The following is a 25,384-nucleotide window of genomic DNA, read 5'->3' as shown; positions in this document are numbered from 1 at the left end:
ACAGTCCAAATATATGACAATACAGCCATTACTTTACCAGAATACAGCTGTTATGTTATAAGAAAAAAGTCACACTCTAGGCTGTTGTACATGTAAGGGTATTAGGAAAGCAACCAGTGGCCTAGACTGAAGTGAGGCTCATGGATCATCTTGTGAAGTTATAATAAAGAGCTGAGGACACTCGGTGGTTGGAGAAGCGTTCAGAGACAGTCCTTATTTATAACATACTCAGTTTCTTGCACAAAGCATTCAGTCTCCTAGAACTTATCAGAATATAGTGCTGATGTGCTAAAAGATTGAGTAGTTAGTTATCAATGAAACCATGCAAGTGTATAACTTCAAGAGATTCTCCAAAACCTGGCTGCTTCATATCTTTCCCTTCAAATTAACTCAAATTGTGGATTTTTATTACTTTATTCTCAAAAATATATATGGCTATAAAAAAACAACAAAAAAACATTCTTCATACACAAAAGGAAAACACTAACTCAGAGTTAGAAAATATTGATTATATTCCATGAAACCAAAATGATTGCACCTGTTAAAGAAGGTTAACTTTTGCAGCCAGGACAGAAATCTGTATTTATGAAATGCTGGGGATACAATTGGGGAACTCCTTTGTTGTGACATCTGGATCCAAAGTAGGTCCCTGATTTTTAAAGTTCCATCTGACACCAAGTTTTTATAAAATGATGGATTAGCCAACTGCAGAAACCAACAAGTTGTTGACTATTTGGTGAAATAAGGTAAATAAAAGAGTCAGGGAAGGGAAGATGCTACTTTACTACTACTGATTTGTGCAACTACTTTGTCTGTATATAGAAATATCTCAACTCATCTCTCAGTTTCTCTCTGCTGCCACTGGCTCAGCATCCATACATTCTGATAGTCAAACTGGAGTGGGAACAGAGACGAGGAACTGTAAGAGAAAGAACAAAAACCCCTCTCATGCAGCCAAACCCCTGATTGAGTCACTCCTCCAGAAGAGTCCGATGAAGATCACAAGTTTGAGGAAAGCCTGGATCTAACTTTGACATGTTCTGTCTCAGGAAGACTCCCGACTGAGTCTTTCTTGGGTAGTCCTGAGTCTCCAAGACTTGTTCCCACACCCCCTACCGCCAGTCCTGCACCAGCCCCAAGACCCTGCACGGACCCAGGCAGGGATGCTACAGGGAAAGACAACTGGTGGGGCAGAATGACCCTATGTGGAATTGCACTCCGGCCTCCTGTGTGACCAACTGGGGTCTGACTGGGTCCAATGGAAGTGGAAGAGACTCGTGTAGAGTGAGGTGGACTGGGAGCACCTGGTTGTGCTCCCTCGTGAGGCAGTGAGGGCTGAGAGGCAGACAGGGCCCTGGCGTCTTGGCTCAGACTGTCCATTTGCAAGGAATGGGTGCTCTTATGTGTGCTTGGTCGGTGTGCAGGGCTGGCGATTTGCTGCTGCACTAGAGAAAGCTGTGAGCCTGAGGTTGGACCGGCCATGGCACCAGCTCCATACTGAAATGATCGACTTCCAACTGCCAGTGGGCTCTGGACTGGGGGGCTGGCCAGGATGGGAGCAAAGGCACCAGGAGCAATGAGTTGAGACTGAAGTGGAGAGGCTGAGACAGGGCTGGATACATTTTCCATAACCTGGAATCTCCTGACCATTCTGGGGGACTGCAGGGTCCCAGCTCCTGCTGAATTCCCTTGCATTGGGGGACAAAAGTTCATGGCTACAGCCTGCTGCAAAGTGGCAATCGCGGAATTTAATGGCTGGGTGGAGGAACTCGGAGAGTTATAGACGCCACCATGTAAAGGAGGTGTCAGAGACATAGCCCGCTGGCGTGGCACTTCAACTTGCTGAACCATCTCTCGATCATATTTTACAATCTCTTGGATCATCTCATTCTCACGGTTATTGAAAACACCTGAATTCAGATCATGTTGAACTTTGTGCATCAAGATGGAGTTCTTCTTACCTGTAATGACAGAGAAAGAATTCAAAACTGGCTGAAATATGAGCCAATTACTCATGAAGAAAGACAGCTTTGATTTTCCCTCAATACATTTTGGTCTACGAGGATTTGTTATGATGTCTCTCATTCTTAGATGTTTTTCTTTTTTTTTTTTGAAGATTACATTTTACTTGGTACTTCATCTATTCCTGGCCACAGTGGATACAGTAGGCTAAAAATGGAACTGTCTGTCATTATCTCCCAGCAAAAAAATCCCCTCACTGAAGCATACACACAAACACACACTCAGATGGAGAGAGAAATAGAGGATATCTTATCTTTTTCATCGACTTTCTCTTAAAAGGAATCAGCCAGCCAGAGCTTTTTGCTGAGTCACCTCAGTTTGGATGTTCAGTAATGGATCATTTCTGTTGTCAGTGCAAATTTGAATGTGTGCTTCTACTGTTTTTTCAGATGCACTGCCTGTATGTGATGAACTGAATGTGTGTGCGTGATTGTGTGTGTGTGTGTGTGTGTGTGTGTACTTGAATATATAAACTAAAGTTTGTTAGCTTCATGAGTGTACAGCCCTAGAAGCAATTTACTGTGTTGTGTTTTAGTTAGTTGGTGCATGCCTTACAAAGGAGCAGTAAGTTTATAGACAGCATTCAGCATCAGTAGTTTGTGATGAAACAGCACCACTAGCAGAAGTATATTTGCAACTGATATGGTGATGATGATGATGATGGTGATCTCTCCAAATGGAGAGATCACCATCTTAAATGTGTCACAAGCCCTATTTATCCTCAATAATGCAAGTTCTAGGCAGCTGTTCGTTGATGGAAATTCCACAGGGGTGAAATAGTTGGGACCAATAGACCCACTGGAGGTTGTAACAGAAGTGTTATAGTAGTGAAACAGAGTTAGTGTCAAACGTCAGAGCAGTATAAAGACTGAACAGATAATTGTGTCAGAGCGTGTACGTATGACCCTCAAGCAGAATCGTGCTTCCTGTGCTGAAGCATAAGGAGGATTAGTCTGCTAAATGTTTTCAACTTTGTTGGAATCAGGTTTGGTTAAACCAATAGTTTGTCATTTTAATGATGTAGCCCCAAAATCTCAGTTTGATGTTTTGTCAAAGCTATTGCTTAACCCCCGCTACCAGCCAGTGCTATGGTTCTGGTCAATGGTTACTGCCACATTGATTTAGACTCCACAACCAAGATGGATTGGAAATATGGCGTCTTGTAGCATGATGTCTTTTTGCTACTGCTGACAGTGGTGAGTATGAGTGACTCCTTTCTAGGTTAGAATGTCCCCACTATTAAAAATATTCAGGAAGGAGGAAACATCTAACTAGGCCACGATTAAAGCCATGTCTGTAGTTGAATGCAACAGGGAATGCACAAATTTGGACCTGTCATAGAAATGCAGAAAATCTATGATGGAAGCAATGTCCCCTTCAAAAAAAAAATAAAATGAAGAAATAAAGAAAGAAATAATGATACTACTGCTCCTCCTATTATTACTACTACCAATAATAATAATAATAATAATAATAATAATAATAATAATAATAATAATAATAATAACAACATAATAATAATAATAATAATAATAATAATAATAATAACAACATAATAATAATAATAATAATAATAATTATTATTATTATTATTATTATTATTATTATTATTATTATTATTACGTTTAGCTGTATGCCAAGCTCAAAGCCTGCTGTTAGCATTTTTTTTGTTTTGTATTTTTTTTAATGTTATTTTATTTATTTCAATAGTGCATGCCTTAATCTGGGTAAGTTATATGATTATTGAAGAACATGCTAACACACATTTTACCCAAAGAAATGTTTGATCCAGACATTTAAAACCAAGCGTTGGTATTGACGTCTCTTTTCTAAGATTATCTTTGAAAGGGAAGGCCTAAAAAATGTTTTGGCATAGTTAAGAGGTCTGAATCGTTCAACCTCACAGTTATGAAAATGTGGTTAGCTTAATTTGTTCATCTTGCTCTTCTGCACCACATTCAAAAGCTGTCCGTTTGAATCTAATTTTCTAGAAAGCTGGAAAGAAAAATAAGCTCTAAGCCAGCAAAACACTCAGTGTGATAGCCATATTACAAAGAGATCAATAAGGCAAATTATCAACTTAAGTCCCACTCTTACAGTCAACCACCTGGCCTACAAGAAAAGGCTCCAGACTGTGGTGACTCCTGTGCCCATGGCATCTTGCATAGAAGCCATCTGTGAACCAAATCACACAAACAGCTTGGCAGACAAGAGTTTATGATCCTTTGTTATAGTTTGGAAGAAGAAGGCAAGGGCATCTCTGTGCACTGTGCCGCAGACTGAAAAAGCCAGTTGGCTTTGTTGACAAGAAGCCACCACTCTCAGAAAAACAGACAAAATTATAGTAATCACATTTTGTCTTTCTGAGCCCAAAAGTTGCAGCTTGTATGCCTCTGTGCCTCTGACTGGAAGCACCAATTCAACATCCTTTTGAGGGACTCAAACTATGAAGAAAGTGACTCTTAAGCATGACAATCCCTTGTAGATTCAACTCCATTGAGAGTTGAAAGATGAGCAAAGTGGGAATGCACCGCTCGATGAGAAAATAGATGCAGAGGTTATTTCAGGTGCTGATGTAGAGTTTTATACAGGTGGCAAGAAGTAGAGCAGCTTATCTGATTATCTTTTCAGGTCTGGAAGGTAAAGTTACTTCAAAGAAATATTTACGAAGTAAAAGTAAAACTACAAGTCTACTGAATCTACCACAAGTTTTAGGCAGTTGTTGATTTGAAATGAAATGAATCTACTGAGTACTTCTAATCAGTGGTGATAAGTGAAGTGGGGAGTTAAAATCAAGACTTTAAAATGATGTGAAAGCACATGTTTCTAAACCTTTTAAATTAAGTATAACCAACAAGAACAGACCCTTATGAGTAGATTTTATTGATAGAAAACTCATTCAGGTTGATGTAACTGGCTATTTTCATCACTTTATTTCAGTACGGCACTTTGTAGTCAGGGTTGATCAAACAGTGCACTTTGGGTTTGCCAACATGGTTTGAGCAGCTGAAAGGTTGTGAAGAATTTAGAATGGTACTTTTGCAAGTTTATAATAGTCAGTGTGAAAGAATGAAAGAACTGAAGTCACTGTGAATGATTCAAAGTCTAGAAGGAATATAATTGCTGTCCATTTTCAATGTGCCATTCCTTCTTTTGAAGGAGTCACATATTTGTTGCATTATTGCGTTCACAACAATGCAAACTCATTACCAAGAAACAGCCACAACCCCCATCCAAACATACCTCCATTCAGCACCTCCTCTGATCCCATGTGACATTGCTTCTACAGTTTGGTGCTTCAAAGGTATGATAACAACAGACAAGTGTTAACCCCTTTAAGTAGGAACGGCTTACAGGGCTTTAACAGGATTGTTAAAATGAAAATATTCAGATTGCCTGAAGAGCAAGTCTGGTCTCCTATAATGTAATTTTAAAGTGTCAGACTGAACTAATCCTCAATGGACACTCAGGGGCACAGCATGTTCTGTACCCACTTGAACATAAAGTAGTAGTATTTAGAGGTGAGTGAATCGATCCAAATATCAATAATGTTGATACCAGCGTTGGTTTTGATATCCAATGATACCAGTGTAAGAGTGTAAGATCGATACTCTAGTTTATTTTTTTCTCTGCATGTGCTGACTGCTACGGTTTTGTAAAAGTGGGGACCCGGCTGCTATATAACATTTGTTCTATATTTTTTACATATTCTACATATTTTTTTCTTTTTAATTTTTCCTAAAAGTGATCATTTTTTGCACTTTATTTTCTTAAGAAAAGAAATTCACACAGCAATGTTTTGGGGAAAATTTGTTTTGTTACTGTTCTATCGTTTCTGGACATAAATGTTTATCATAACACTAGTATTTTGTAGTCACCTTTGTCCTAATTCTGTCCTAGGTTTAGACAACGTAATCAAAAAGAAAAAAAACACAAAAACACCTACAGGTTACCTCAAATATTAAAAAGTAACAAAGTAAGTAAGAACTGTGCATTTGTCCCTGATGTTCATTGTGTCTCAAAAGGTTCAAAAGTTAACTGCTCTAATGCTGTTCAAGCACAAAACCCAAACAGTTTCTCCTAACATTGCTCCATTTTTCCACCAAACTGTGTCTGAGATAAGCTGCCATATCTCATCTATAGCATTTAGCAGTGGATTCATGACAGATGTGACACATATTTTATGTTTTAAATCAACTTATTTCCAAGAGAGAGCCGTGTTAGCTGTGTTATTTTTAGGTGATCTACAGGTAGAAATGTTGCTTAGATCGCTGAAGTCTGAAAGTAACAGAGCCCTCAGTGGCTCTCAGCTGGTGGTGAACATGTAACCCTTACTGTGTGGGGCCATTAGTGCCAGTGTAAGTGAATTAGGTGTTGATTGCTGTAAAGCTCATTTGAATATAGGAGCCTGTTTTGCTTAAAATTAATGTATAAATTTGCATTTAAATGCAAAAACACAGACACATCCAAACTCTACAGCACAGTTTGTGCATGCAACCCTCAGAGCGGGCTTTTTGAATTATATGATATATTTTTGGCCCATTACATGGGTTTGGTGGGTGCAAGTGAATCAAGTGTTTTTTAACCTTCCTTAAAAAAAGAGATTCATACACCGACATACCTGAAGTGAGTTTTTATAATTGAAAGGAAAAAAGCTTGTGTCATGTTTTCAGATTGTAGTTTTATTTATCATGTTTTATAGTCTTTGGTTTATTCTGCTGCTTTGCTTTATCAAGATACTGTTTTAGTGTCAAATGAAACAAAGAAACATCTCATTGTTGATTTAAATTCATCGAAAGCACACTGAGTCCAGTGGGAGGCTTTGGTAGGATATGTGGTCGGAAGCAAACATGCCACTCTACACATGAGCTGACAGACTGAAGGCTGCACATGTGAGGAATCTGGCTGCCATGGCAACAACTAGCAGGTGGTGGATGTGGGGCTTTTGTAAACATGTGAAGTATGGTCATGTGACTGGGGCTGTGACATGAGTGGGACTGCTGACCTTGAGGGGTTTGTTGCTGGGAGGAAGTTGTTTGTAATGTGAAGAAAGAAAACAAGTGTTTGTTTGCTAACAAGGAGCTCCTCTTGTTTCTCGAAGACAACATTCTGTGAGTGTTTATGTCTCTGAGGTCAAACCAAGGGCATTCAGGGTCTAAGATGAGCACTGAAAAATCTGTATTTTGAGCTATAGGAGTTAAGAGCAATATTGCCTGATAGGATCTGTCATAATATTCAAAAGGGTCTCATATTTCACATAACAATACTGCAAAGTGACAAGAGTCCATTGGATGTATTAAACCGCTATGATAGATGAAACATCCAAGAAACTACTCAATAAATGATTTAATTTTTCAGCTCCACACACTGTCACTGTAAGGATCATCTCAGTATTAAATCACAGCTCAGTGATCTGACAGACTTCATTGTGATGAATGAAAACATTTTTCTTACACTTCATCTCATCTCATAAATGACTCATACAATCAAAAAGACGCCATGCATGTGGCTGTGCTATGCTAATTTCCTTTGACTTATCTCAAGGTCATATTTAATAAATAAAACCTGGGTGGAGACACTTTATTATGTTTTATAACAACAAAGGACAATATGGACATGTACAGTATGTGCTGCATGCTGACTGAGCAGAGACTGGGTAATGTGCCAAGGGGGAATTAATCATCTATAAATATAATACAACGTATTTATTATCATTGTGAGTGCTAAATTTAAAAATATCATCTTCACATAATTTAGTTTCTGTAAGAATGCAAAAACACACTTATACATTTTTTTATATAATTGTAAATTAATTCAGACAGTAAGGGGTCAAGGTCTATTTTCATATGAAATTGTAAAAGCTGTGAGCCAAGGTCCAGGCTCTTGTGTGGATTTATTCCAGGTTTGTATATAGATTTTGCACCCAAAGTAGTATTGTCCAATAACATGTATGTGGGCACTGGTGGCTGCAGCAAAAACTGCTTGTTAGGAGAGTTGGGATGTAATTCTCTGTAGTGACAGTCTGGCTCCTTAAGGTGGAAATCTGACACAGTCACTACAACTAATATTTAACAATTTTACAATTTCATTTAGCAGATGTTTTTGCCCATGGTAGTAAAATATCTGATTATGCATGCAACTGCAGCTTTTAAATTCAAACTTTCAACTTTAGGAATAGATCTGCATTGTCCTATGTCCTGTAAAATAATGATTTTTTTTTTTTTTTTTTTTACCTAAAAATCTGCATCATGGTGTTATTTTAAGAAATATGATCTCTTTTGAGGGTTTATAAAAGCCTGAATGAAGCCTCTGTTTAACCAAGATTTTACTGTGAAACTGAGACTCTTGAGCAGTAAAAGAATAAGTGGTGCTCCTGAGGATATAATGATACAAAAGCCCCATTTACACCAATCAGTCCGGTTCAGATCAATACATTTTGGTACGGGTTGGCTCAGTTAAGCTTGGTCTTGTTTGTGTTTCCACAGCCACCTGTGCCTCCTAGTGGTAGGTGGCGTATAAGCTGGATGCCGACAGCTGCATGTAGTGTGACGCCATAGCAGTGCGTCACAGTATACCCGCAAATAAATCCAACAAAGACGAAAAACGTGACACAGTAAACAAAGAGCATAGATGGAAGACACGCAGCATTTCATCCTCTCTGTGATTGGCATGTAGCTCTTTGATACAAAGCACAATCAAGCTTTGTTTCAGGTTTCGGTCACACTGGCAAACCGTGCCGTGCTTAAGCACGTTTCAGCCCTAAAGCACGTTTCAATTGGCCAGTGTGACCGCAACTTCTCTGCTTTGGCATGTTTGGAGAGGTGGGCTTCAGCACAGCTTACTTCATGCACGAGCACAAGCACGCAGACGGTGCGTGTAATCCATGACGTATGATCACCGCGAGCGCACCTCTTGACAATCATTTAATCATTTAGTTGTAGCAGTGCTCTGTGTCTCATTGTGCTGACTCTGATGAGATCGCACTTCATGTAAACAGATGCTACACGGTGACATAGGCAGGCCGTGCGTGTGTCTGGTTCATATAGGGGTTGTGTGTCCCCAGCTGGGACTGCGGGGGGGGGGGGGGGGGGGGGGGGGGCAATCGCGCTTAGGCACGGTTTGGATGGCCAGTGTGACCCCATCCTCAGTGAAGTCTGTGTGCCGCCAGGAGAAATGCAGCCGCTGTCGCACAGTAAGTGGCGATTCTACCGACCAATCAACAGTCTGCAGTGTTGTAGCTCCACCTCCCAAGATCAGATCGGTTAAGTCTGGCACCCATACAAAGGGTCCCAAAAAGTGGGACGGCTTGTCTGGGTTATTTTGGGATCTTTCCTGGAATTAGTCAGTGGAAACGCCAAAAAAAGGGCGCAGAACCGAGACGAACCACACCGGGCTGCTTGGTGGAAACGTGGCCAAAAAGTCTTGGGGTTTACATAACATGGATATCAAGAGGCAAGAATTTCTCTCCCTTTGATCCAAGCACACAGTCACTTCTGAAGTTCTTAATTGGACTGTAAACAGCGCAGCACATATAAAAAGCCTCAACCATTACTAACTATTAGTAACTACTGGCTACACCATACACCATGCCCAAAAATGTTCGCCATCACTCACACGGGCATAGATTGCCACCAGACATTGTTCCTTAAGGTAAAATCTATAGGAGAAAACTGATGTGTGTTTTTTATTTTTTTAAATCAATCCAGGTGACTCCTTACCTATCCTGTCCAATCTGTCAATAGCAACCGTCTCAAAGGCCCTCCTCATCATAGGATACTCCTCCAGCACCTCGTTGAAATTATCCACAGAGAGTGAGTAGAGGCGACAGTAGGTGTCTGCTTGAACGCTGGCTGTCCTTCTACCGCGGGTCAGCAGACAGATCTCTGGTGGAGTGAAAGACAGAACAGACAAGAGACGGTTATAATGCAAAACACCAAACTGATTACTAGTGGTTAAACCAAAACTAAATCATACATTTCCTCCAAGCATTAAATTGGATATCATAAAAGACTAAGTGACATGACATATTACCAAATACATAATTTATGTTGTTTTAACATTTTAATGTTCAGGTTGCTGCTGTTTGGGCTGTAAAAACTCTGTACATGAAGCAGATTTCTGATCAGTATGAATGGGGTTTCTGCATGTAGTGGGCGTCTGTACCCACTGATGGTGAAGCCCAGTATTTCCTCGAGCGCTGACAGGTGTGCGATGGAAGCACACTCTATATTTGGAGATGTGCTGCTATGCTTCATTTCATTCACATGTCCCCCTTACTCTATCTCTAGTGTCTTCCTCTCACTAGTTTTATTCCTCAGTGGGCTAGGGTTGACTGTTGCCTTGACAACCATGTGACCTCTTTTCCCCCACCTGAAAGGTCGGATTTCACTGACACTGCCAGGGGAAAAGGGAGAAAATAACAAAATGTGGAAGACTTCATTAGGAACATGCATGGGGCACTGCACTACACTTTGGTGACTTGATGTACAAGTCAAGGAAACAAGGAAAGGTAACAGAAAAACAGAACAAAGTGTTTTTATTGTCTGTGACGATAGATTGTAGAATCCTTATTTGGGGAAGATTTTTAGAAATTAAGAATAAAACTGAAAGATTAATGAGTAGGCATACAAATATTAGAATAACTTGTCTTCCATCTTGTTTTGTTTCTCTTTTGACAATTAAAGTTTTGTTTGAATGATTGCGTCAATGTGATGTGGTTGCTCTACATAACAGGTTAGGGTCTTGTCCAGACTAAATGGATAATAAAAAGTGAAAATACTATCCATGTTGTCCACTGATGCTTTCAGAAACTGCTTTTTATGTCACCTTGTCAGCAGTGAGATTTTGTAAATGTGTTAGACTCTTTTCTTGATTTAACATAACCAGGCTGGTTGTTCCTGGCCTGGCTCTTCCTAACTGCTGTTATGGGGATTTAACACAGATAGTGATGAGTGAGAAAGCTACAATTCAAATGTTTTGCCTCAAAATAACAGCCTCAACAACTGATTTCCCTTGATGCCACTGGAGTTGAACTGATCTGTAAAGAATAAATTATTAGATGAACTTGAGGGCAAGAAAATATGATAGAAAACGTCTATCTTGAGCTGTTTTAGCTTTAATATTCTATGCACAGATGTCATTGCAGAGCTGATCTCTTCAAAGCATAGCTTACAATATATACATCCTCTGAACGCATATGTAACAGAGTGATATTTTACCTCTACAGCTCCTGATAAGTTGGATTTGATTATACAGACTACATGGACTCAGCCCTGTTTAGCCATAAGGACATGGGTTTTTTGGTCTCATCTATCTCTTGGAAATGAAGCAGAGAGGAATATATTTTAAAATGTTTCCTTTAAGGGGGAAAAAAGCATGATTAGCATTGAAGATAGGATCCAGGCCACAGCTACCAGTTATTCTCGGTGTGTCGTCCCTCTTGGATAGAAACCTATACTGCCTCCATAGAGCAGATGCATACTGTATGTACAGCAAACACACACACACACACACACACACACACACAAACCACAGAAAGGATGGATTAAAACCACGCAAGTTTTTTATCAGGGTATTTAAATGTGACCTTGCTTGTGCCCATGCTTTCTCCATACCCTTTGAAGGATTTACTACTTGGTAGATTACTGATTAAAAGCCTGTTCTGATGGATACTGAACTGCTTAATGCACTGCATTTGATATTCTCAGGTTTGCTTGTGGGAAATAATCTAAAGCTCCGGGTGTACAATGTAAAGCTCTTTAGAATGAACTATAAGAGTGGTTACACTGATTATTATATTATTCACTGTACAGATATTGATGACTGGGTGTTTTTTTCAGTATCTGACAAATATTTCAACTCTTGAGGGTTTTTTTTTTTAAACACAAGTTTTTCCTGTAATTTTTGTCTGTCATGTGAAAGCTGCTCCCCTTTTTAAGAATTGTAAAGTACCCAGAAAGCAGTAAATTACTCTAAGAGTCTTTTTCACTAATAGTCATTTGAGATCTTTACACAGCACAGTCATTCGCCTGTAGCCGGTATCATTAAAAATGCTGTGAGAGGAAAATTATACTAATGAAGCCATGGGGCTGCATTAAAAAGCTGTTCAAACCACTGGGTAACTTTTTTAGCTTGCAGACAGGACAACTGTCCTCTGCTTATAAAATGAAAAATACAGATAATTAAAAAAAGCCTGGGATAGTTTATTTTTATACCTTTACTCTTGGGACTGTTATCATTGTCTCTTGTCACATGCTTTACATCTTTGGGTCCAATTAAAGTTATTGACTGTATAACTTTTTGGGAGTCCCTGATCTCCTTTGTTTTGTAGGTTCTGCTGTAGATCTACCAGAATCCATGTGATACAACTCTTTGAATCAGTTTTATATCATTTTCACTTGTGTCATGTGTGGAGCAGTTCCACTGCAACTGCTGTAATGGGTACTTCGATTTCTACTCCTATTATGAACATTATTACTATAAGGGATTGGTACCCAATAAGGTACTTTTATATTTACCGTCCAAATTCTGTTAAAAGTACCGGGCACCGATTCACGGAAAATCAGAAGGTACCATGTTTAGGTACCTAAATGCATCCTTGTGACTGTGTGAGAGTGGAAGAGTCTGAGATTTTCCATGCAGAACATGAACACAGCATTGCAAGGGTATATATTGAAGAATAAATATGTTTTACTGAAAAATATATATTGTATTATTAAACAAATGAATATTTTTTACCACATAAACACAAAAAAGTACAGAAAATTGGTACCATTGAGTACTGGTACCGATTGCCAGATACCAGGCATCGGTGTCTTATCATTTCAAATGTGAAAGGTACCCATACCTAATTACTATGGTGAAAGCTCATTGTCATAATATGGAGATCAGTCCAGTGTCATACAGTGTAAACAGGACAAATCTGTAAACCATTATTATTGGGAATGTAACAAAAACCCTACATCGGCTGTTTTTGTTGTCTGTCTTGATCAGTCTCATTCTTTCTAGATCTCCTTTCCAATACCAACGTAGTTGAGATGGTAGATATCTGTCCAACATGAGCCTGGTTCAGCTCAAGTTTTCTGCCTGTTCAAAGGAAGTATTTCCTTGCAACTGTGACTTACTAAATGCTGCATAGAGCTCTACACATGGTGGATAAAGATGTGATAAGACTGAGTTCTTCCTGTCAAAAGGGTGCATAGTCTCAAGCTTCTCTTTTTGCGCGCTGCTGAGGTAACATTTGCTGCTATTCAGCGTTTAACCGTATTTACAAAGAGATTGATTTGTGTTGAGGAGAGACAGAAAGGGGCAGAGTTTACAACTGATCCAAGCTTAAGTGGCTTTCTTGGCTGTTATATCTCGCTAACCACTGTGCAAATGTTTGTTGTGAATAAAAGTGTCATGGTAAAGATTATTGTAACATATTCAGGATTTTAAAACATAAAGCAATGCTGAACAGAATGGTGTGGTTGATCATTCAGTATCAAATCTGTCAAAACGATGGATACAATTTTTTGGATATTATTCAAAAACTCTATGAAAAACAGGAAATATTCTGTTCACACAACCTCCCAGGATGAGACAGGGAATCAGCTTGAGGCAGCATGTTGTGAAAGCTTTGGCATTTGCTACGGGTTGTATCAGGCAATGAATATGCAAAAGTGCAATCCATGAACTAGAATATGTGTCAGATAATTTCACCAAAACAAATTCAGGTTGAAGTGGTTTTCAAACAAACAAATGTTCAGAGATGTGGGAAAAGTTGTTAAACAAACAGGGCTATGTTCTGCCAGACTGCAATTTTGAAAAAAAAAACAACAACAAAAAAGCCAAAAGTAAGCTTCAGACTTGGCTGTAAATACTGTGGGGAAAATGTTTCTAAAAGCTTTGGTTTTTTTTCTTCCTGAATTTATTAATCCACACAACATCAGAGCCAATACAAGTCTGTCAAAGAAAAAAAAATCATGATTGATATAGTTATAGTCACGACCCAAAATGGCAAAGAGATTGTGCAGATCCTCTGTAGCACAAATGCTATGAATAAATGTAATTGATTGTTCTTATTAAAATTTTCTCATTTATACATAAATATTCCTATAGATGAATTTGATGTAAAGCAAAAGCACTGCAGAGTACAACTTAAGCTTGACACCACTATCTACTTCTTTCTTCTTCTGGGTTAAAAGACAAAGTCTTAACACTGATGTGGTTCAGCTGTGGTATCCCTATAACCCAAAGCCATTTATGGTTTTGTGGATAAGAAAGGCCTGCAGTGTCCTCCCTGTGGGAAGGTAGACTCTGAACAGTTCATGTTTGACATTACAGATGGCCCCTATCATCACTGTTGTGCTGTGTTAATTAGCTGTTATTAATTGGCTGTTGGGACGTGTGATGTTTATGTGTCCCTGTGTGTCCTGTATCTGTGTCATCCAGTGGCATCCTGAGCAACCAGAGAACTCTAGTATGCTGCTGAGAGCACCAGATGTTCAAAATCAACCCTTAAATGTGTGTGTGTGTGTGTGTGTGTGTGTGTGTGTGTGTGTGTGTGTGTGTGTGTGTGTGTGTGTGTGTGTGTGTGTGTGTGTGTGTGTGTGTGTGTGTTTATGAGTGGTGGTGTAGGCAGACACACCTTCTAAACAGCCACAGAGGAACAACAGCTCGGGAAAGTGGGACAGAAGGCTCATACTAGACAAAGGCAACACTGTACAACAAGTCCAAGATGTTAGAGTGCTCTGTCTGTGGAAAGATTCTGCCTGTTGCTACAGTTCCTGTTAATGCAAACAGTACTTGATGCTACTATATAATAAATACATTTCCCAGAAAGACACAGCATCTAGTAGGGATGAGAGAAAAAAAATCAATTCACAGTCATATCTAGATTTTTTTGGTTTTACAGTTTTCAGATAACAATTTTTTGTCCAAATCTTTTTTTCCAAATTAAAATCCTTAATTTTAGTCGTCCACTATAAGCTGGTTGGAAAAAAATTACTGCTTTTCTCTAGCAGGTGGGTAAAGTGATGTCAGATCCACTGAATAAATCTTAAAACTGACTCCCATGTGATGTGCATTTTTGGGGAAAATATGGCTCCTGATATTGTCTCTAGACATCCTCATCATCATCATCATTCAACTTTTTCACATGGTCTGGTGTAAAAAACGAAAAAAAAAAAAAAAGGCCAACTTAAAATTGCAAAAATTGGAAATAATACAGAATTGCAATGTCAATCAAATTGGTGCCCAAAAAAAGTGGAAAAGAATTGAATCAGGAGAAAGCATATGGTTGCAGTCCTATCATTTAGGGGAAAATTAGTTTTAAATAGCTGTCCACTGCAGTGACCACTATGCCCCCTAGGGTTAAAGCCAAGTGGCAACCTCCCTGAGTTCCTCGAGTGTCTGCCTGGCTCCGAAAGTACCGGAAGTCACGTTTACACCAAGCCAAAAAGCTGTTTTCAAAGCAGAATCAACCTACTTACAGCCTGGTTCAAAAAATATCTCCTGTTTGAATCGCTAAGTGTATTATCAGCGCACACTGTACTGAATGTTTTTCTAACTCAGAAGAGTTAGGTTCAGAGGATATTAAGATATCCTAAGCAAGCTCACCCAATCAGAAGCACAGCTCAAGTCATGTGACTGACGGGCATCCAATAGCTGTACACGAAGCCCTTGCCACTTCCAATATGGCTGCCATTCCCAGTTTGCTTCCTTTTCATTTCAAAACCAGACGGGTGACATCGGGGAGACTACGTCCATGTTTTATACAGTCTATGGTTAAAGCTGTAACTTTGGACATAACCTATTACTGATCATGTTAGTGTTGCTATGAAAATTAGCTGAGCTAAAAGAAATCCAGTCTGATGACATCAAAAAATCTGAACATAGAATCAGCAGAGCTGATTATTCCCTCGTATCTTGTTTCATTCTTTGTAAACGTCTCTTGTGTTTTTGCAGCAGTCAGGCTGAATGCTACAGCTGCTTTCAGTGCTATGTGCTACATGCTCTATACCGCTCAATGGATGTGATGGCAGTGGTTCTACTTACTAAGATGTTACATCTAAACACTCTGTATTAACAAAAAGACCACAAAGTTCACCTCCAAAGTATGAGCCGTCCAAAAGCTTCATGCTGCTGCTTCCTTTGGTGAGAACACTGACCACCCCGTGCTGGATGAAGTACATCTTCTTGCCTATAGTGCCCTCTCTGACGATGTAGTCTTTGGGCTGGAAGACTTCAAATCTCAGTTTGGTCAGCATGGCAGTCACAAAGTTGGGATCAGCATTGGCAAATAATGGCATGGAGGCCACCAGCTTACGGCAGTTGAAGTTGACAATTTCCTTAAGGTGAGAAAAAAAACAAAAAGATTTGTAAAAGAGACAATGAAATACTTAGGCTGATAATTTCCTTTTAATTTAACCCCAAGGTTGTGAAAAAGACCATAAGTGAGCACCACAATGAATTTATTCCACTCCACTTACTCAGTACAGAGCTGAGGAGTGTGTGCATTTGTGGGTGAGTGAGCACATTATGGAGGAAGCTCAGGTTTTTTCATACCTCGCGCAGAGGCTCATTAAGCTCCTCAAGGATGCTCTCCTCGTCGAACATCTTGCCCTGGTATCTGTGTTCGTAGTAATCATGAATTTTCTGTCGGAAGTCCGCTGGTAGTTTGTGGAAGGACATGTACTGCTCCACTTGTTTGTACTGGAAGAAGAGAAGATGAATGAGACAGTGAGGTGGATCAAACATCAAAGTTTAATCAGTGAAAACAGGATTTAGAAGATATTTTGTTAACACCGTAAAAAAGTGTCACACTAATTTGAAATTAGGAAGGCACTTTATCATTTATGATATAACATGCAGGCAGTTATTGAAATGTCATTTTTCACATATGACGATCCTGTGACCCATTTCTACTTCACAGCTATAGGAGGAAAAATGGTGATGAAGCTGTTAAAGAAACATGACAGCTCTGCTATGCTCAAGAGGATTCATCACGCTCCACTGTGTTTCAAGAAAAAAAGATGCCGCTATTGTACATTTTATCCACACAGAGTACTTTGGCTCTGGTGGATTTAACTGTACTAAACCTTTTTTTAAATCACAAATCCAAAGTCTGTGTTTGACTGCTTTGTGGGAGGTAAAAGACTCATAAAACTAAATACAATACATTTTAAAGCAAAAAAACATGAAGCTTATTTTCCATGATCTGAAAGAGGTGTTGTCAGGGGAAATACTTACAGGTCAATAATTCATTGGAACCACTGGAGATTTTGTGCTTGAGTAACTACGGTAAGAGAAGATGATGTCTGTATCTTATGTTGTAAATATCAAATATGTTACTATGTGGTGGGAAAAGCTTAAACGGGAGGTCTGCTCGGTGCTTGCTCACCCAAGTGGTTCACACCATTCCCTTCTGTAATGTTTATCTTCAGTGAATGTACCCTAAATGTTCACTTCTCTCCCCTCCATGACACTCCATAGCACATTTTGTGGCTGGATTCCCTGGGAAAACAGAAGCCTTTAGATCTGCTGTAAAGCTTCTGTAGTGAGGTGAAATTGCATGGCACTGTGTCAGCTGGGGGATAAAATTCACAATTATTGTCCACACGCTGTAAACAACAGGTTTTTTTTTCAACACCAGGAGGCTGAGGCATACTATAGTTTTTAAATATTGGCACATTATTAGATGTGGAAATATCCTCCCTTATCAGAAGTACGGTGCGAGTGGGTTGCAGTGACAAAGCTGCCCTGTAAAATTTAAGCATCATTAGGTCCATACTACTAATAAATTGAACACTCTTAATAGTAAATAAATACATATATAAATAAATAACTAAACAGGAAAAAATGGGGAAAATGAAGGAGCTTGTCTCAAAAGTCAAAGTCAAATAACTACTTTACTCTGTAAAGTCTGGCACTGCTAACTACCTTTGAGAAGTGTGGGTCAAAGAGATTATAACATGCTGCAGATTTTTTTTATCTAAATTTAGATTTTTGTGGAAAAAAAAAAAATCATGTTAATTGACACAAGCTATGGTTAAGCTTATAAAGTCCAAAATTTCAAAAAGCTGTGATACTTGGGATGAAATGTTATTTGAGGCTCCTGTGAGCTACTTATTTGTATATATATTTTTTTGGATTTATTACAGCTATTCATTACTTTGTATTAATATTTGCATTGTTATTGTTATTTTTGATGTCTTTTACTGCTGCCACCAGAGGCCTATATCACGAAGCAGGATTAGTGTCTTAGCGAGATCACTTCAGGGTTAACTCTCGATTACCGATAGCACCAAGCCGGTTCCTTTTTTATCAGAGTAGATCACCATGGTGACCTACTCTGAACAGCTATCCTGCTCTGGAGCAGGATAAGTTGGAGGTTGAATACGATCCTATACACAAGCCACTCCCACTGGCCAATCGGCTTCTCAGAAACGATGGCCTGCCCTTTTCTCCCGAACCCGGTGGACAGAGGCACACAAGTTGTAAGAAGAGTTACGAAGAGAAAGGGTGCTTAAAGATTGATCAGATCCACTCGATCAAAGCGACGATTCCCTGTATGAGAGTTATAGGTTCTCACGGCCTGGACTACTCCACCTCTGTGAAATATTAGAGACGTACATTGCCCGTGCAACCCACAGGAGCGGTGCACTGACTGTCCCACAGACATTGTGCATCGCCCTGCGATTCTTTTCCACGGGCAGCTACATGTACTCTGTCGGGGATGAGGAGCGGCTGAGCAAGTTTACGGCATCCCGTGTTGGCTGCTGCCCTCACGTAATTTAGGGACGAAGTCATAGCGTTCCCAGGATGAATGAGAAGGAGGTGGAGCCAGTTACCTGTGATAGGTAGCTGATTCTGAACAAAAGATGAAGGAATTCTAGCGCAAATTTTATCAATGAAATGTAGGCTACACACAGCAGAACATATCACCACTTTTTTGGGAACATTTTAGGGGGAGCTGAGCGTAGTCTTGCAGCAATCGCCACCGCTTGAAACAGACTTATCAGACGTGATGATGTTCTTGTATTTGTTTTTTATCTGCTCCCATGTTCTTCTGACTCCAAAAGGATTACATCTGGGAGAATGACATGATAATTGGAATACACGCAAGTCATTTGCACAGTAGCATTTATTATTTTATGAGATTTAGAAGTGTGATCACTATCAAACTGAGCCACTGATGAGTAACTTAGGCTTTTACACAGTCCGCTATGCGTTGCCATGCATTTTGCCTGCGGTTGGCCGCTGCTACTGTGTCCCCCCTTACCGAGTTATTGCTGCTCTCCTCGTATTGCTGCATTATCAGCCGCTGCTCTTCAGCGGTGACGTACGGAGCTTTCTTAGTCGCTCATGATTGTGATTGGTCAGCTGCCTCTGAGCCCTCCTCTTTTACATGCGCGTTCACGGCTCTTGATGAGTCAATCCTGGGTTGAGTTACCGTGTTGATAACTCGCGTCGTGCTATCGATTATCCTGATTGCCTATGTTACGGTTACTCAATCCTGGATAGGTGTGAGTTACTGCGGATAAGTTGACCGCGCTTCGTGATATAGGCCTCAGGTCTGTGTCCAGAGCCATCGCTAACATGTTCTACAGTCAGAGTGAGTGATCTGTGAACACACACCTGCATGCAAAGAAAGACAAAGATATTTGTCTCAAAAAGTTGCCTATTAGTCTAAACAGAAAGTTAATGACAGCAGATATAAGTAGGGCTACAATGACAAATCGATAAAATCGATAAAATTTGATTAGTAAAAGCATTAACAACGTTTTTCCATAATCCATGCACTGTGCTACGTCACTAATGTTTTAGTTTCTCCTCAGTTTATTTGTCTTCTTCCTTTTTGTTGGATTATTTAGCGGATGGCAACTAGGTGAAGGTGCATTACTGCCACCTACTGGACTGGAGTGTAGATCTGTATGCGTCACATGTAAACAGATCAGCATGGCAGAGAAGAGCAGGTGTTGTGCCAAGGTAGCTACCCCCGCCAGGATTCCTACCCCCTCCGCGGAGACACGCCTGCGCTGGGTGACAACTGTGGCGAATACAACAACAAATTGGAACGTGTCTACGCTCACAAACCACGGCAACAGATGCAAATGGAATTATAACATTATATGGATTTAATAGGGCTTGCCAGCACTCCCACAGAAGCACGCCTGCACCACAAAAGAAACTTTAGAGCGTGCTTACACTCACTAACTTTTACGGACACATATAATATATGGATTTAATGATTTCTCATGTGAGTATTGACTTGGCTTGCTATGATTAATATCCCCCTCATATAAGCCCAGTCTGTGTCCTACACCCAAGTGTTTTATTCCTCAGATACTGCACATCATGCCTAATAACTGGAGGAGATTGGAAACTTTTCTCTTTTCTTTCAAGAGTTAACTGAGGGGTAGGTTTCCTAGCAGGCTTTGCCTGCCAAAATTTCTACCCCCCTTATATTAAGCCCAGTCTGTGTCCTACACCCAAGTGTTTTATTCCTCACATACTCCATATTAATGCTATAATTCCATACGCGTCTGTTGTCATGGTTTGTGAGCATAGGCGCGTTCCAATTTGTTGTTGTATTCGCCACAGTAGTCACCCAGCGTAGGTGCGTGTCCGCGGAGGGGGTTGGAATCCTGGCGGGGGTAGCTACCTTGGCACAACACCGGCAGATGAGGGAAATAAGTAAACATACGAATAATGGCAGAGCCATCCAAAAATTTCCCTGAGTTTGGGAGTATTTCACGCTGAGTAAAAGCGCACAGCCCGTTAATTGCAACATTTGCTAAAATGACCTCGTATGGCATGGCAGTATGACTGCAACGATCCAGTACTTAACACGCAAACATGTTGGACTCATCGCTGACAAGCCGGGGAGCTCAACATTGAGGTGAGGAGCTTCAAAATCCCATAAACACTCTCTTTACATGTTGTTAAATACACGGTTTGCCTTTTAGGGCTCATTTTGTCTTTTTATCAAATCGTCACCCTGTTTGAAAACCACGAGGAGTTCATTAAATCAACGTTAGCGTTAGCTGCTACAGATGGAGGTAGGGCAGAGAGGGTGTATTGTTGACCTGCAGGTGAAAAGATTGAGGAAACATTTTTACTTATTTACCTTTTTGGCCCTCTAAGTTCTTAATCTGATGACATAATGTATTTTCTATTATTTATTTATTCATTTATATATTTATATTATCTATCTATATCTATTATTTATATATTATATACTATCTATGCTATTATGTATATCATCCATCAATTTATTTATCTATTTATAATTACCTATCCATTATTTCTTTTATTTTATTATTTATTATTTATTATTTATCATTGAGCAAACAGTAGTCATCAACTAGAATAAAAAGGCATGTTTGGTTTTCCGAATTTTACTATTATGCATTCCATCCTTAATCATACATATAATCATGAGAGTAATTGATTACTAAAATAACCATTAGTTGCAGCCCTAGATGTGAGGTTTATTGAGTATTTCCTTAAGGTTTGAGTGTGAACACTGTAACTTTAACAATTCAATGAGGAGTAGATTCAGAACAGGAAGTAAAGTAAAACCCCTCCAGCTGTAAAAATGTTACAAGACACAGCCCAAATCTTTCATACAAAAGCTTCAAAGAGCTGCTTAAATAGCGTAATAACACTTTCACCTTTTACCGTGCCACTCTACTGGCAGTGAAAAAAATTGATTGCAGCCTGTCAAGCAAAGCTACCGCTGTTTACAGATTACCTGTGGTTTTGAATGTCTGTATTAATCAAACGTGTTTTTTTTTATGCCAATCATTTTTTATACCTCCCACAATTGTACAGAGCTGTCACATCTGTCAAGTTCTTCATTAAGCTTGGATGAATAACATTTAAATGATATGACACAACATGAAATTTATTAGCAAAAGTTCTTCAGTTATCAGTGAGACACACTGGAAACTAAAGGTGAGGTTTAAAGGATAAAGTGGGTAATTTGGTGACGTTAACATAAAATTTGTTTAAGTTGCTCCCAAGTACGTGAGAAAATGAAGAGAAAAATGAAAAATTGATTGAGAATGTGGGAACACATTTTGTGAGGTGTATAAATGATAGAGTCGATATAACAGAGGGGTGATCTTTACCCCTCCGTGAACACAGTGCTGTACATGTACCAGGAGGAATTCTTTAATCATCTAAAGTGCCAACACCTTCCTGCGTGTGACTCATGACCTGATACCACAAATCATGGGGACACGCTATGTACTGTGAAGCAGAGGGACAGTGACCTTGCCTGTAACAGTGGATGACACACCATTGGTATGACAGTGGGCTGTCCGGCATATTTCATTTTGCCACACCATGAGGTGAGTTACGGGTTAGGGGAGAAAATGGAGGGTTGACCCTGGTGGCATGGTTGATACAGCAAATCACTGTATCTTTAATACAGCACACAGCGGCTGTCAGGGAAGGACACCAGCCATACTCTGTCTCTGCAGGAGGATTTTCTCCACTTGAAATCAGGCGCTGAAGAGTTTTTAAGGGGAAGTTGAAAAATGTATATATTTTCTTGACAGAATTCATACATGTGTTGAAAATTACTTGGCTCTGATTGGTCAAAACCTTGCAGCAAAAGTAACAACCTGTTCAAAAAGTCTATAAAAAGTCCATCTGCGTAAAAGAGCCTGACATAGTTCCACTTTGCCTGTTGACACTGTGGTTTTACACTTTCTGTTAGTGCTCTACACTGGTTAACTTTGTGGCAAACAGTCGGTTTCTGCCACATGGGTAACAGCAGCAGAGCTTGTGAGTGCATCTCTAACTTGCTGATTACTACTGGTTAGTGAAACCATAAGTGGCAATGATGATAGAAACACAGTTAAATGCTGTGATATTTTGCTTATTGGTGTTCAAAGTTGTCACAAGTGGAAAGCTCAGAGAAGTTTCCGAGCTGAAGGATAGAAATGTCAACACGAAACTTTCTAAATAAAATAAACTATGTCCAAACCAGATGGTATGTAGCTTGACTACAACGTAAAACCTGACATAATATGCGGAGCCAGGTCAGTAGGCAACAGGTTGGAGGTTTCTACAATCCAAACAAGAACGAGGAGAGGCTCAATGATGGTTTGGAAAGTGTGGGAAATAAACGTAAATGAGGTGCAGTGAAAACCTCGCAAGGATAGGCAAGAACATTACAAATCGATGAAAACTATGCACAGCCATGTGAGGGCGAGGCATGCAGCAGAAAGCAGGGTGCTGTCCGCAGATCAACAGTCAATGGAAAGCTGTCGCCTGAAGAAGTAAGTCTGATGATGATGTGCAGAGTGAGCAATGGCCCTCCCTCTTTGACAAGATCTAATGCAGGTATGTATATGTATCGAGTTGTACGTGTGGTCAAGGAAGAGCAGTTTCATGGCTTGGCACACTCTGTCTGTATTCTAACTCACCCGTTCGCACCATCACTTATTTATGAAGCACACAAGCTGATTTCTTCTTAGACCGCTCTTAATTCACCTCTTTGTCTTTTCTCATCTTTCTTCTTTTCTTTCTACATTCTTGTTTCTTTTCTTTTACTTTATTTTCTCTTATTTTCATACTTAAAATTTTGAAAACAAACAAACATAAAAATATAGTCACATTTTTTATACTTAAAGGTCCCATTTTATGCTCCTTTTCTGCAGTTTAATATGGATCATTGATGTCTTCATGAAATGGTAGTACCATGTTTTGGTCCAAAAAGCCAATAAATCAAGCACAGCAGCATTGTTTCCAGGCTCTCATAGCCCCTCTGTTCAGAATGCTCTGATTTAGTGGGCGAAACCTTCATATGTAAATGAGTTACTGCTAATACCGCCCCGCTCTTCCGCGTCACTGAGAGCGGCGCCACAAACTCTGAGTGCACAATGTTTGGACAACAGCAAAGCTTGTTTACCGTAACATTACAGGCTAAAACAACAGGCTAATTGCAGCTAAAGTTAGCATCCTGAAGCTAACACAGAGACAGGGGGGACACTGAGGAAAAGCTCTTACATCTGCTCCACAACACACAGCATTTAAAATGCTCATATTTCCAGGGTCTGAGGTTTGTTGGCGGATGGTTGGTAATGCGCCTGGATTCAGGACCAGTCTATTCGCTAGCCCTCTGATGTACTGTCCAAAGTTGGAAAAGCAGTCGGCTGTGAAGTGACTAGCACACACATGCACAGTTTTACTGAGTGTAGCTGGCACATTTCCTTGATTAATGAACTCTAGCCACCTAGTCTTGTCTTCTTCCAAGATGGGAAGCTTGTGCATGGAACTATGTGGCTGTTTACAGCCAAAAACAGAGCAGTGATGGCTCTTCAACTTTGGCATTTCCCTCCCCGCAGCTGGAGAGAAGGGGAGTGGTCAGGGAGGGGGTTTGGAGCTATCTGCTCCTGTGGACCAATCAGGTCAGACTTGCTCCTGATTGGTCAAAAAAGGGAATCGCTGATGTCGGCAAGTCCTCAAAATCCAAACAGCTTGTTTTAGGTTGGGAGTTTTTCATCCACAAGCACTACTGAGTACAGGTTTTGTAATTAAATATCATATTTTGTGGGCCGGGTGGAAAGCCAAAGACCCACAAATTTCACTAAAAGACTTAATAAAGTGATTTTTGCATAATATGGGACTTTTACTTAAACGCCTGTAAGAATACAAAAACACATAAAAACAACTGATTTTTCATAATTGTTAATCAATTCAGGCAGTAAGGGGTTAAATTTTGTATCTTTACTATTGGAAGAGAGGAACAGTATTTTAATTGTTCTGTATGTACTCTTATATATAAATTGACAGTGAAGCCCTTTGAATCTTGAATGTCCTTTGACCCTCATTTTTCAATCTTGGATGTATAAACTGCACAAAGAAATACTAAATTTAAAACCTGTGTTAAACACTTATTCTAATGAACAAGAGAACATAATGAAATTACATCAAGGTAACAGTACACCACGTTCTTACTTTAACAAATTCTGACCTCAGTTCTACTTAGTCATAATTTATTGCTTTGGGACACGGTTCATTTAGCATATAAGCATGGAAGCATCAATCTTGGAATCCATTATCTATTGTTTGACAATGATACAGCCTCAAGGAGCAGCAGTCAACCCCCGGTGAATCCAGTGGTTAAATATAAAAGACGTCTGGCTGAAGCTTCCTGCCCTTTGTGGTGCATTTGCTTCCACCCTATGTAGCAATGTAAGAAGCTGGACTGGTGTGAGTTAAGATGATAAAGAGGTTGAATACATTTTCCTGAAACCACTGATAAATCCTGAGATTCAAGTGCAGCTGTTGTGTTCTCCTTCTTTTGCTCAACACATGGACTCCTGTACACAGCCAGAGTCTGCAGAAACACCAGTGCAAGAAG

The 25,384-nt window shown here is 39.7% G+C and overlaps 1 protein-coding gene across 1 annotated transcript in view; it reads right to left on the bottom strand.

Moving 5' to 3' along the window:
* Positions 1–403: 403 nt before the first annotated feature.
* hcn2b (hyperpolarization activated cyclic nucleotide-gated potassium channel 2b) overlaps positions 404–25,384 on the bottom strand; it is a 55,480-nt gene continuing 30,499 nt past the window's right edge. The window contains exons 5-8 of the mRNA XM_074668869.1: positions 16,570–16,716; positions 16,112–16,352; positions 9,741–9,905; positions 404–1,961 (exon numbers count right to left, since the gene is read on the bottom strand). Coding sequence (XP_074524970.1) covers positions 1,000–1,961; positions 9,741–9,905; positions 16,112–16,352; positions 16,570–16,716 — 1,515 coding nt within the window. The 3' untranslated portion in view covers positions 404–999. The remainder of the gene's footprint in view (positions 1,962–9,740; positions 9,906–16,111; positions 16,353–16,569; positions 16,717–25,384) is intronic.

This window comes from Halichoeres trimaculatus, unplaced genomic scaffold (genome assembly GCF_033239565.1).
Source record: "Halichoeres trimaculatus isolate MK-OKI-2021-1 unplaced genomic scaffold, fHalTri1.1 fHalTri1_scaffold_4, whole genome shotgun sequence".
NCBI classification, from domain to species: domain Eukaryota; kingdom Metazoa; phylum Chordata; class Actinopteri; order Labriformes; family Labridae; genus Halichoeres; species Halichoeres trimaculatus.
This window is presented reverse-complemented; position numbering and strand designations above follow the sequence as displayed.